This window comes from Gracilinanus agilis, chromosome 3 (assembly GCF_016433145.1).
Source record: "Gracilinanus agilis isolate LMUSP501 chromosome 3, AgileGrace, whole genome shotgun sequence".
Taxonomy (NCBI): domain Eukaryota; kingdom Metazoa; phylum Chordata; class Mammalia; order Didelphimorphia; family Didelphidae; genus Gracilinanus; species Gracilinanus agilis.
Genome location: NC_058132.1, coordinates 241401553 through 241416327, shown reverse-complemented (window position 1 = coordinate 241416327; position 14775 = coordinate 241401553). Strand labels below are relative to the sequence as shown.

Genomic DNA, 14775 nt, shown 5'->3' with positions numbered 1-14775 from the left:
AAGAAAGAAGAGGCCACCAACAACCATAAAAATGAAACAAGAACCCATAACATTGGTCACAAGGAAGGCAACCAAACCATTTAAAATTTATTATGTAGTTTCAATACTGCACTAGGTAGTATTAAAAGATTATTGTGCTGGGTTAAAATAGAAAATAAAAATGAAAAACATAGTAAAAACAACTACAAAGATATGTTCATATGGTTATTGTAGGATTACTTTATGATTTCTACATTTATACTCCAGTTGTTGGATCTCAGTATCACACATACTCTTTTAAAAATCATACCGTCAAATCATGTTCTCTTTGTGATTTTACTCTAAGAGCTTTTTCTGCTGTGCCTATACAAAGACAACTATTTGTTATCTTTTGATGGCACTATATGTTTTCCTTAAAGAGCAACTATTTTGCAACCAGTCATTAATGCTTTTTCCCTTGATTTTAAGTCTTTTTGGAGTCTTAATTTTAATTAGAAAGATAAACACATAAAGTGAACACAATATTATCGATACATTCAATGAAGATGGACTTTATTCTTAGTAGAGACTAGAGTGTTTGAAAATTACTGCTGGAATGCATGTAATTGCTCATGTTAAGTCAGAAAGTACAAGATAGTGGGGACAGCATGTAATTTAAGGAAAAGGGAATAATTCTAACTCTACCTTCTGGGAAAACCCATAGTATCTAGTCAATAAAGATTGACCAGTGTTCAGACTCTGCCCTAACCATTCTCTGAATTCTTTATTCTCTAAGAGACAAAGCTAGTTTGAAATTCTGCATTAGATTTCTGCTTCTGTTAGACCTTTTCTGTCTGCCTAATGCTATGGACACATGCATTGTAAGAACTCTCTCCTAAAAGGCTGCCTATAAACACCAAACAATAGTAGGACCTAGGTCACTGTTTTCCTCATTGTTATAGAAAACAGGATTGCCTGCATTCTAAATCCTCTTAAGGTTGTTGTTTTTTTGGGGGGGGTACAATGGAAATTCCAACCCTTTTTGTTGATTAATTGCTGAGACTGATTTGACTTTTTCTTTTTGTCATTAAGGCAATTAATTCTGTTATTCAGGCTTTCATTGCCATTGTTTTCTAAGCTCATTAACCTTTCTCATTTTTATCCAGAAATTGGATGACTAAATATTCTTCATATGGTTAGTGAGCTATATAATTCAATATTGCCTATGTATATTGTAGAAAACAGAGTCCAAGGTCTTTAGACTTCAAATACTAGATTTTGATCTCAAATTTTGAAACTAGTTCCAAAAAGAAATTTCTAACAATTGCTCCCCTTGGTATTTACTTACCTCCTCCAGCTTCTGCTTTAAAGTTATGGAAAAGGAGGATACCCTATGATAACACTATTCTCTATACTGTAAAAAAAGGTAGATCTATCTAGAATGCCATTGAAAAAGGTTTAGTTGCCTATGAAACAAAAGGATGCCAATAAGCCAACCACCATAATGTTGTCCCTTGGAATAGACATTATTATAGAAATTTCAATAATACAATGTGACCCAAAATAAAAATTTTGCAAGTTGACACAAAATCAAAACAAAAGGACAAAGAGGAGACAAAAAAATCTTATGAAAATTACAGTTCAGAATTTAACATTTCTCAATTCAAAGTCTCTGTATTCCACATTTATTAGATAAGTAAGCAATGATTAATTTATTTTAAAACTACTCTATAAAAAATGTGAAAAATTGAAACTTTTATTAGCCATTGGGATTTGGAGCAATTATGCAACTAAACTGTTTAATCAATATTTTTTTTTCATTTGAATAATTATCTCGAAGCCAAATGTGAAGGTCAAATAAGGCACAAGACAGAAGAATTAGATAATATTTAATTTGATTTAAGAAGTAAAATACCATCAATCAAGCAATCAACAAACATTTAATAAGTGCTATGTGCCAGGTACCTATGTGCCTATGTATTAAGAGATACAAAGAGGGGAACCAAACAATATCTGTTCTACAGGAGCGAATATTGTCTCAAGGATACTGTACCTATGTGTATACTTATGTTTAAGAACTTAAAAAATAAATAAAAATCTAATAATTTGGGGTAGAAGGCACTAGTAAATATAACAGAAAGGAGGGAAAGACTAGGTAAAGTATAAAGACAGCCAGCAAATGGTTTGTTGTGTGAGAAATAGCAAAAAAATTACTTTCCCTGAACCAGAGTGTATAATGTATTGTTTAATAAAGGTATAAAATTAGGATGGAGTCAAATTGTAAAAATCTCCCAGAGATAAAAGGAGTTCTTATAATTTATTGAGCATGAGAGTGACATGGGAAGACCTGTGCTTTAGGAAAATCACTTTGGCAACTGAGTATAGAATGGAATAGAGAGGGGAGAGATTTGAAGCATGGAGGAATAGTTATCACGTTAAAAAGTCTCTGAGTGCTAAAATTCTACTCATCTTTAAGATTCTCTGTTCAGCCTTATCTAATCATCCCAACCATAAGTGATCCCCTCTAAATCTTAATTATGTACTATGCTGTACAATTAATCTGTAAATGAATCATGTAATACCTACTATTGTCTAAGAAGTGGGACTGAGGTGGAAAAGATGAGTGACTTATCCAGGATCACACAGGTAGAAAATTAGAGGATGGATTTGAATTCGAGATGCTCTGATTCCATTGCCAGTCCTACACCTTCATGTTTCACTCCACATGTACTTTTTCAGAGATTACTATATGATATTAATTTTGGTTTCAATCTGTTTTCTGACCATCTAGCCCAGTGATCTGAATAAGAGGAAATGTTCAGTAAATGAATGAATATCAAGGATGGATGGGAAAAAATGGCCTAACCTCCTTATTTTTAAAGAAGAGATGGGCCCAAAGAATATAAAATCAAGGACCAGCACACAAGTATCTTGACTTATTAAAGTCTTTTATCCAAGCTGCTGAAATTTGGATTTTGGGGGTTTGGGGATAAGAGAAGTGGGTGGGGATGGGGAGTCCTGTCTAAGCAGAGGCCAGGGCTGAGGTCTCATGATGGAAATTCATCTCCTTTCAGGTGTGCCCTTTTCCCCCAAAGAATCTACTCCTCCTCCAAACCTTTTCCTACACTCCAAAGACAGTAAAGTTTGAAAAAGTAAGGGAGGGTAAAATCTCAAGTCAGGACTGAGGTATGGTCTTCTTTCTGGTCCTCCCCATTCTGAGTCCCTCCTTCATTCTAGGAAATTATGGAAAAAAGGACATTCTCCAGCCTGCCCCTCCTGCTGCTGGGGCTTTTAGCATCTGAGCTAGGCAGTACTACTGGCTCTAAGGCGACTAGCTTGCTGGGCCATGGCCAGAGGCAGACCACCCTCTCCCACCTTGGACTGCTTCATTGGAGCTCAGATCCCACAAGTCTCAGCCTCTGTCCTCTCTTACCCACTGCCCAGTCCCGACTGGCAATCTACACTGAGAGTCTAGTCTCCCTATCTGCTCTCTGCAACAGCATCCTTCCAGACGGGTCCCTCCACATTCACACAGATTTGATCTCCATCCTAGAGCTGAGTTTCACTGAGTAGTGACTGCATGAGAATTCCTCTAACCTATTATATTCCTCATTAGAAGTGGAAATGACTTTGTATGGACAACAATGAGGGTGCTGGAAGGGCATCAAGGAGTAGCACTTGGCTGAGATCCTATGCATTGCTGAGATCTGGGGTGTGCTGGTGCCCCCTGAAGAATGAGCCCCTGTGATAATTAGATTAAGTCTACACTGCACATCTTTAGATTTAATCACCAAAGGTGAGAGCACCTTCCAATTCTGGGAGGTCCATAACCCACATGTGCTAGAGTGAGTAACAAATCAGAATCAACGGACCGCCCCCTATGCTTTCTATGAAAAAGTGTCTATTGTGATTGGACATGCAGGCTAGGGGAAGGCACAGGAAGTAATGCATACGTGACCCATTTAAAAGAGGGAGTTGAGTGAGTAAGGTGGCTTCTGGTTTGGTGAAGGGGACCTGAGGGAGCTTTGCTGGTTCGTGACCAAGACTGTTCCACGTGGTGAGTTTAAAGACTGAATCTTCCTGAACATCTATTAAGAAACTTCTTTTTATAGACTCTGTGAATAAAGTTTGCTCCATTCACCTCCAGGCCTCAGGCCCTTTAACCCTCGGCTGAGGGTTAAGATCTACCTGGATTAATTAGTGAGATAGATTCTTATTTTCTTCCTCTCTCTTTTCTCTCATGTAAATAAACTTCCATAAAAGTCAATTTTGATTTGAGATTATTCTTAATTGAGGATTGATAATAGTTCAACCCTCTGGTGACCACCTTTAATATATTGAACCCATAAAGCCACTTTTTCACCCTTACACCTCCTTTCCCCTTTTTTTCACGTCCTCACATCTTCCCTTCCCTTCTCCTTTACAGCCTGACCCAGGGTTTTATTCCTCAAAGGTTGCTCTGGCAGTATATAGGCTAGGCTCTTATTTTAAGAGTTGTGGAGGCTGTGCTAGTTGCAGGGTCTCTTTTATAGATATAAAAAGATGGAATAAGAAAGGATATGACATTTCTCTTGAGTCCCAAATGCCTTCCCGGGCACTTTCCAGGGTTCAAGACTTGGTGATTACAAAGGGAAGTCATTCTGATACCCCTTAAGTTTGAAGTAGGTTCCTTTAATTCCTAATTAGTACCGTGCTTTCTAATTGCAGTTTTTATGTTCTTGAAGTGCCTCACTGTATTCTAATACTCTATATTAGTCTATATCACTAGATTGCAGCCGATTGGGCCCTGACTATGTCCAGCAAACTTCAGACTATGCTTCACATCTCACTATCTGTCCTGCCATGGGTTAAAGCTTCCCTGCAGCACCATCTTCACTTTTTGCTTTGGAAAGAGGAATCAAATCTGCACTACTATTCTGTATGGAAAGAGTATGGCCATCAATTATGGTTCTGTTCACTTCGCTATCCCTATGACTATCCAAACCACTACTTCCCTATATTGTTATTGCCCTCCATTTGAACCTTGAGGGTAAAAAAATGTCTCACCTCTATGTCTGTACCACCAGTGCTCAGCACAGTGCTTGGCACACAGAAAACTGATTTATTATTTGAGAAGCCCTGTGGAGGTGCACAGTCCTGCCCACATTCTCACCAGTTTGTTAGACTATACCCTAACCTGGTTCTATCTACCCTAACCCTACACCATTTCTTAGATGATTATAAGTAACATTAGTTGTCATTCAGTTATTTCAGTCTTTTCTGACTACCTGTGATACCAAGTGAGATGTTCTTGGCAGAGATGCTGGAGCAATATGACATTTCCTTCTCTAGCTCATTTTACAGATGAGGAAACTGAGATAAATAGGGTTAAGAGAGTTGGCTCAGGATCACAGAGTCAGTAAATGTGTGAAATTAGAATCTGTTACCCTAAAAACTGTTTCCTAACAAAACTATGATCCCCAGCAAAAACTACAATTCCCAGAACACCACTCACTTCCTGTTGTTACGTGCTGACATAGACAAGATATAAATTGGGGGGAGTTGCATGTCTAGCTCTCTTTTCCTTCCTGCCAGTGGCTTTGGTGGAGCAGGCATTTTGAGCATGCAGAAAAACTTAGTCATGTGGTTCTATTTTGTCAGATAATAAACTTTAAAAAAATAATACTTGAAGTATTGGACATTAATTTTAACTCTTACAAAAGTCTGAGAACAGATTTGAACTCATGAAGATGAGTCTTCCCAATTCCAAGCCTAGGGTTCTATCCATTGCACCACCTAGCTCCCAGTAACATTAGAGGCTCCCACATTTCAACTGCACAAGGAAATGGATAATATAAGTGAAAATTGCAGATAATCCAATCCACACATCTCATTTCAACCATTTATCCAAAGTGTGATGAATCAAATGTTTTATAAGAACTTCTAAGATTAAACACAGATATGAATTTGACTTCTACCAGTTTCCCTTGGTCATTTTTACTTAAAAGTATCAATGAGAAAGAATATAGCTAAAAAAGTAACAAAAAGAATAGAAAGCAAGCATCCAATTTATCTATACACTAGATAAAACAGCCTCTGGATAATCAATATTTGTATTACTTTTGTATAAAAAGGTTGTTAATGTTTAATAGTCTATTTAACATTAAGTATCTACAATGTGTTCTTCATAGATTATACTTGGGGGGATAAAATTAATTTTCAATGAGGTATGGTGTTCCTTTTTTGCTGAATTCAATTGATTCTCCATAAACTTGAAGAATCTGGCTGTACTATATTAAACATTTATAGGTACTATTTGATTTTTCCCTTTACAATTTCAAATGTGAATTCCTCAACCCCATATGGAAGAAGAAAATCCTTCACCCCCTTCTATGTTCTATGCTCACTCTGACAACCCTTGTGTGACCACTGCTTTGATGTTGTTTCATACTTCTCTCCCAAAAACACAGAGAGGAGCAAAGAGATCATGTATGGTACTGCTCTGTTCCCCAAGAGTCCATGGAAGGCTCCCACCAGAGGTTTTTCTGGAGTCCAATATCTGGCTGAATATTGGGCTCCTGATTTTTTTAGGACTACCACTCATTCTGTTTTCGTTTTATATTCTTTGAGGCGAGAAAAAATCACTGAAGCTCTTAAAAAGAGTAAAATAGACTATAATTGTTAAGTAGTAGTTAGAAATATAATGGAAACAATATGGAAAAAGCTATCTATTGACTAGATTATCGAGAGAATATCTACATTTCATGTTATGACAACACTTAAATCATTGATCACCCACAATCTGTGTGTATTTGTCACTAAAAAAGTAGTATGCAATTACTTATGTATAATAACAGTTATACTGTCACTTGATGGAAAAAAAGTCTCACACTGTGTTGACTTTCGATCTCTTCATGTTTCTGCTGCAAGGCTTGTGAAGCTCTGATTGAATCACCTATTCCCCACTGTGTCCTGAGCTGTTCTGATCCAGGTCCTTCAAGCCAGTTTACAACCTACAAATAAAATATACATTTTAAAAAGACCAAATCTTTAAAAATATTTCTCTAAAATTTGATTTCAGTCAGTAAAAACATATATGAACTTCAGAACCATCAAAAATATACAGTAATCGGGCTTTTAATATTTTACTTAAGGGGAGAAAACTACCTGTGAAAAATTACAAGCTCTCAGTATAATATCCCATTAGGATGAAAGGAATTTAGAATCTTTGTCACTTCACATGTAGAATATAAAAGACATATTTGTCTTAAAAAGAGAGAATATAGAACTGTAAGAATTTTTACCTATAATAGTCCTTAGATCATCTAGTCCAACCCACTAATTTTCCAGAAGAAACTGTGACTAGAAATGAAATAAGTTTCCCAAAGTCATGCATTATTTGTAGAGCTAACTCCAGAAGTCAAGTGTTAAAGAGTCAGCCTATTAATAAATTAACCCAAATTACTGATTATCATGAATATGCAAATGAAATAAAAATAGCATTTTTCATTAGGAGAAAAACTATAGTCATATATAATATTAATTACATAGATAGCTATGATTGTAAAACATAAACATTACAAAGACATTATTGTCATAGAATTATGCTAACAGTTACAAAATTAATTAGTTTCATGAACATGAATTAATTCCTTATAACCACAGTAGTTTTATTTTGGGTAGCTACTACCTGGTGAAAAGAAGTGTCCTCATAATATAATTAAAGGCTAGTGATTATTCATATTAAAACTACAAGTAGTAAAGACATATGTTATATTTTCTAACTTGTACTTTATATTAAAATATACTTGCTCATTAACTCAATTGTACATATACCTCTACTGTCTGCTTTATTACTTATAAGTACAAATTGTGTTTAGTGCTATGAATAGAAGAAGAACTCCATTTTTCCATTACTGGAAACTCATTAACGTAAGCCCAAAAAGATGGCAAAAGCCATTCCTCAAGCGATAAGTGCTTAAAGAATATGAACAAAGTTTACAAAATAAAAATTGTCAATAAGAACAACCATATCAAAAAAAGTTCCAAATCATTAATAGAAGAAATGAAATCAAAACCATACTGAAGTTTCACTTTGATCTTATCAAACTGGTAAAAGATGACAAAACATGAGACTAGTCAGTGTTTTGAGAAAATAGGCATTCATTTAGCACATTTTTGTGGTCACAAATTATAACTATTTTGGAAAGCAATTTGGAATAATGCAAATAATAAAAATGTTCATAGCCTTTTAACCTAGAGATTCTATTACTAGGCTAATATCCCAAGGAATCCATAAATAAGAACTAAGTATATATATATATATCAGTACATTTTGTGACAGCAAAGAATTGAAAACAAAGATGATATCAACTGGCAAATGACTAAGTAAACTGTATTACATAAATGCAATGGAATATTACTGTGCTCAAGAAATGACAAATGTGATGAATACAAAGAATGAAGATTTACGTGAATTGTTGAAGACTGAAGCAGAGCAAAGAAACAATATGCGCAACTACAACAATGCAAAGAGAAAGAACCACAAAAAAATCAAAAGTAATTTTGTAAAATTATAGTCAAAGATCATTTATGTACATTATATATAAACACACACATACATACATGTATATGTGCACATATACACATAACTTACTATTACTTATAATGTTCTTCTCTATTACAGAGAAACACTATAGGAGAAGAGATATAGTTCTAAGTTTAAAATTAAGAAAACGAGGTTTGCCTGGATCTACATGGATAAAGGAAATTTACCAAGCTGATACTAAGAGGAAAACCACAGGTCATTTTCATATTAATTCCTTCTTACTCTTAACATTTAATGTTATCTTATGCTATCTTCCCTGCAGAAAAGAGACTACTCTTTAATTTCCATTTTTCCTTAGCTTATTGATCAAGATCTCCTGCTTCCGCTACTGTCCTGTTGTAGGTAATGTTGGAGAGAAGGACCTGCAGCACAAGGCTCTCTCTCCTTCCTAATGACTGTTCTTGAAATAAAGTGCATAACCTGCTCTCTCCTTCTTTAATCAGGGGGAAGAAGAGGTAGGAAATCAAAACTAAACAGAATGAATATTAAAGAGATACATTTAGGCATTTCATCAGGTTTATCAATGTTTATCTTTGTGGATCAAGAGTTCTGCATCTATTCCTTATGTTATTTATTCAGGATTAAGAGTACTGAAATAATACATCTTTCAAATGTTTTAAATAATTCTTACAATTAACTGCCTCACTGATTCAAATCACTCACATGATTTAAATTCCAAAAGTAAAAGCGCAAATAAAGCAACTGGAAAATTTAAGCTCATTAACAATCTGCTAAATATGTATATATAACGGGCTGTTTTCTTTTTAAAAAAATGAAAACAAGATGGTATAAACCATTTAAACTTCAATTTTAGAATCCCCCAATGCAAATTAAATGATGCCATCTTATATCCAGGTCAATAGAAATAGTTATAATTATAGCAGAAACTACCAACTGCATAGAATATTAAAAGAGCTGGATGTTTTTTATAAAAAAAAAATCAAAATTTCAAAACAGCATAGAAAACAATTAAATAACTACAGTTTTACTATATGATAAGATTCAATTCACTTACTATGCAGCACTAGCAATGCAGACAGAAAAAACATATTACTATTTCTAATAAAAACGATGTAAATTGAGGTTGATGCCCCAGTAAACAAGACTATTTAAATGAATTACTGATGGCAGTTCGCCAAAGGAGGTTATAAAACTTCATTCCAATTTGAATATTAATTTACTAAAAAAATATTTCAGATCTTACTTATATCACATACTTCTGTATTCTTCTATATAACCTTCAAAACAAGGTCTAACAATCTACTACTGGTTCTTCTAGTTCACAAAAATTTGCATAAGCATTTTTTAACTTCCCATTAAGGGAGGTAAGATAATGGATAGAGGGGAAGAGGGTTGGTTCAAGTTTTGCCTCTGAAAATCTCAACCTTGGACTGGCTCTTAAGCTCCTGGTTCCTCCAGGCAACACACTAAAACTCTTAAGTTAGAAAACAGTTGCCAGTTTATTCTTGGAGTGAGCTACTTTACCAGTTAAATCACAGATCATTACTATTATCTTTCTGGCTATTCATCACATTCTTTGGGCTCTCAATGACATCACTACAGAAATAATTTATAATGAATATAAGAACATTTGATGTACAGAAAACTAATAATAAATATAACTGGTGTGATTGAGTTAGGAGCTTCATTTAATCTAATATAAACAAGATGTCATGAAATCTAATAAGTTAAACAGTGAATAAAAAATTCAAAGCATCATTAAAAATTAAACAAAGAGTAGATAAACATATATACCAAGATGATCTTGGCACCTACCTGCATTACCTTCTGCTGAATTTCCTCTAGTTGTGTGCGCTTACTACGCTGTCTACAAACTTCCTGGTAACGGGTGTATTGTTCTCGTAATGAATCTAGCAATTTCATGACTTGTGGCTGGGCAAGTAATTCATCATCCATGGGTGACCATGAAACCCCTCCATCAGAGCCATTAAACCGGCGCTGTTGTAATTCAGACAACAATTCATGGCCTTTGAGAACAAAAGACAATTATTAAAATCCCTAAAGAGAAAAAAAAAAAGAATACCTTCTGTTTTCTTCATTTTAATGATCTTTCAATAACAAAAATGCTACAGTAGGCTATGAAAAGATCCTTAATTTTGTATGTATGCACAAACAAAAGAACATGGGAAAACCTGCCATTTACTTATTCATGATTGCAAGGCACCAATCTACATTTCACACTTGGTTATCAATCTATCCAACACACTCTTCTGCCATACTAATTGAAGTTAAACCAAAGTTCAATCATGGTTCCTTTTCTTTTTCTATATTCTTCTCAGTGATCTCATCGAATTACATAAATTCAACAAACATTTTCAAACAGATACTATCCAAACTTATAAAACTATTAGGCCTAATGTCTTTTCTCAATCTGATATTCCTATCTCCTACTGCCTACTGAGCACTGTCACTTTGTTATTTTTTTTTAGAAGCTCTAATTTACCATATCCAAAAGAGAGCTAATCATTATCTCTTCCTAAACCTGCCCTTCCTCCAATATACCCTAATTCTTTTGGGGGCACAACCACCCTTCCAATAAGTTACAGAACTTCCCCTCATCTTCATAATTCTCCAGTTAGCTGAAAAATGATGTGCAGTGTTACCTCCACAGTATTTCTCATGTATAGTCTTACAGTTACCACCCTAGCAAGTCTTTGTGATTTCTCAGCTGGACTACTATTATAGTCTCTGAATAGGTCTCTCTCCTTCAGGGCTCTACTCTCAAAATATCAGACAAAATAACCTCCAGACCACTGAACTAACTGGGTCACTCCCTTGACCAAAACACTATAGTCTGCAGACTAAAGAATAAACTCTTCATCTGGCATGTCTTCTAAAATCTGGTTTCATTCTGTCTTTTTAGCTTTATCTTACTTTTTTTCCTTCATATAATCTAAGCAAATTGGACTGATAATTTCGGAATTCAGTATTATACCTTCTTTTTCTATAAGTTTACATAAGCTTCTTCCTACACTTGGAATGCAGAACTTCTCCCTGTTCAACTCCACCTTACAGAATCCTTATCTTCCTTTTAAACCTCCACTGGGACCTCAAATCTTCTATTAGTATTTCCCTAATCTCATACATTACTGGTGCTTTTTTCCTTCCACAATTACCATGTATTATTTGTGTGAATAGTGCAAACTCTCCCCAAAACGTAAATTTCTTGATGGTAGGAATTATTTGGTGTTTGCCTTTGCATTTCTAGGTTCCAACTCTTGCTCTTACTGGGTCCAAATGAATATTTTATTAAACCCCTACCTTCTGTTTTGGAATCAATACTAAGTATTGGTTCCAGTTCAGAAGAGTGGCAAAAGCTAGGCAATAGAGATTAAGTTTAGTTGCCTGGGATCACACAGTTAGGCAATGTCTGAACTTAAATTTGAACCCAGGATCTCCCATCTCCAGGCCTGGATCTTTATCTACTGAGCCACTTTGCTGCCTCCTTTAATGAATATTTGTTGAATTGAACCAATCTGAAATCCTGATAGGCAGGTCTAATGACAGCAACCAAATGATCATGAAGCAACTACTCTGAGTCAGTCACTGTGTTAAGTTTTTCAGAATACAAAGACCAATTGAAACCACTCTACTCTTAAGGAGCATATTACATTCTATTTAGGGGAAGAGTCGTGTGTGTGTGTGTGTGTGTGTGTGTGTGTGTGTGTGTGTGTGTGTGTGTGTGTGACAGTGAGACAGAGAGGGAGAGACACAGAGACAGAGAAAGAAGGGGAGGGGGACGGACAGAGAGACAAGAGACAGAGACAGGAAGAGAGAGAATACAGAAAAATTTTAAAATAATGACAAAGTAGTTTGGAGGGTGGGCACTAGTGATGAGAAGAACCAAAAAACAAACAAACAAAAAAAAAACCAACAACAAACTACATGAAGGAGGTGTTGCTTTCACTTTGCCAAGAAGAAAATGAGGGATTTGATAAGATGGAAGTGAGTAGGGAACTTTTCAGGCATGGAAAACTGGAGTGCTTTGCATGGGTAACTAGGAAGACAGTTTGGCTGGATCAGTGAGTACAGGAAAAATAATGAATAACAAGGCTGGTGAGATCGTTTCAGATGAGATTATGACTGGTTTCAAAAGCATAAAAGAGGAATATATATTTTATCCTGGAGAGCCACTAGAGGTGAGTGAAGGCAAATCATTTTAGCAGTATGTGAAGGACAGATTAAAAGGGAGAGAGATGAGGTAAGAAAATCATTTAGCAGGACACTGAAATCTTCAAGGTAAGAGGTAATGAAGGCCTGAATGAAGGTGATGGTTGTATAAATAAAGAGAAAGGGTCAATTTTGAGAGTTATTTGAGAGGTAATAAAGGCAAAACTTTGTAACTGATAAAATATCTGTATCTGTGGTGGCTAAAAGTAAGAAATTGAAGATAACACCAAAGTTATGAAACTGAGACTGGAAGAATGGTACTTGACAGAAAATAGGAAAAGTTTGATGGGAAAAATAATAAAAAACATTTAAAGTTTATATAGAAAACTATTAAAATACACATCTGTCTATATACACATATGTAATATAAACACAAGGTATTTATTTGTGAGACTGTGTATGTATAATCTTATTTAATTCTCACAACAAATAAGTGAGGTATCTAGTATTATTATTCTCACTTTATAGAGGAAGAACCTGAGATTAAGATAGATTTGGCAGGGGCAGCTGGGTGGCTCAGTGGATTGAGAGTCAGGCCTAGAGACAGGAGGTCCTAGGTTCAAATACGGCCTCAGACACTTCCCAGCTGTGTGACTCTGGGCAAGTCACTTGACCCCCATTGCCCACTCTTACCACTCTTCCACCTATGAGCAAATACACAGAAGTTAAGGATTTAAAAAAAAAAAAAAAAGATAGATTCGGTGACTTGCCTAGAGTAATGAAATCAGTATCTGAGACAAGATTCAAATTCAGATTTTCCTGATTTGAAGTCAAGAATTCTTTTTAGTATCTCACCTGATAAATGAATTCTGTTTTTGAACATTATTTAGTAAAAGATAATGAGTTCCATTTGGATATATTGAATCTGAGATGCCTTTGGGGTATCCACTTTATTTTTTCTCAGTAAAATTTTTATTTTTCCCCCAATTACATGTAAAAACAGTTTTCAACATTTTTGAAAGAATATTGAGTCTTGATTTCTTTCCCTCACCTCCAATCTCCCAACCTTCCTTGAGATGGTAAACAATGTCATATAGATTTTACATGTGCAATCATACAAAACTTTTTTCTATACTAATCTTTTGGAGAAGGAAACTCACAAAGAAAAAAAAATTAAGTGAAAACAGTTTGCTTTGGACTGGATTCTTTTTCTCTGAAAATAAATAGCATTTTTTATCATGAGTCTTTTGGGATAGTTTTGGATCATTATATTGCTGAATACATCTGTTATATGTACAACGTTCTTCTGGTTTTGCTTCAGTTCATGTAAGTCTTTCCAGATTTTTCTGAGCTCTTGTTTGTCATTTCTTCCAACACAATAGTATTCCATTTCAATCACATGCAATCTTACTCAGTCATTCCCCAATTGATGATACCGGTATCCCTTCACTTTCCAAATCTTTGCAAAGCATCCAATTTAAAATGACAACAAGGGGGCAGCAGGGTGGTTCAGTGGATTGAGAGCCAATCTGAGAGATGGGAGGTCCTGTGTTCAAATCTGGCCTCAAACATTTTCTAGTTGTGTGACCCTGGACAAGTCACTTGATCCCCATTGCCTAGCCCTTATCACTCTTCTGCCTGGGAACTAATACACAGTATTGATTCTAAGAAGGAAGGTAAGGGCCCCCAAAAACAAACAAACAAACAAATAAATAAAATGGATGGATGAACAAATAAACAAACAAATGAATGAATGAATAAGCAGATAGGCAGATAAACAAACAAACAAACAAATAAATAAATGGGATGGCAAAGAGGGGTGTTCAGTGTGGATAGGTGGTTCAGTGGATAGAGAGCCAGCTGGAGTTGGAAGGTGATGGGTTCAAATCTAGACTCAGATACTTCCTAGCTGTATGACCCTGGGCAAGTCACATAACTCCCATTGCCTTGCCTCTATCACTCTTCTGTTTTGGGACCAATATACAGTAGTGATTCTACGATAGAAGATACCATGTTTCCATGGTAACAACTTCTAGCACATCATGCCTAGGAATGTTTCAGATACATATCTCTATCTGTGTCTATATGTACTCAGATGT

The 14775-nt window shown here is 35.4% G+C and overlaps 1 protein-coding gene across 1 annotated transcript in view; it reads right to left on the bottom strand.

Annotated features, from left to right (window-relative positions):
• SESTD1 (SEC14 and spectrin domain containing 1) overlaps positions 1-14775 on the bottom strand; it is an 87356-nt gene that overhangs the window by 23654 nt on the left and 48927 nt on the right. The window contains exons 8-9 of the mRNA XM_044669077.1: positions 10322-10533; positions 6828-6950 (exon numbers count right to left, since the gene is read on the bottom strand). Of these exons, the coding sequence (XP_044525012.1) occupies positions 6828-6950; positions 10322-10533 (335 nt within the window). The remainder of the gene's footprint in view (positions 1-6827; positions 6951-10321; positions 10534-14775) is intronic.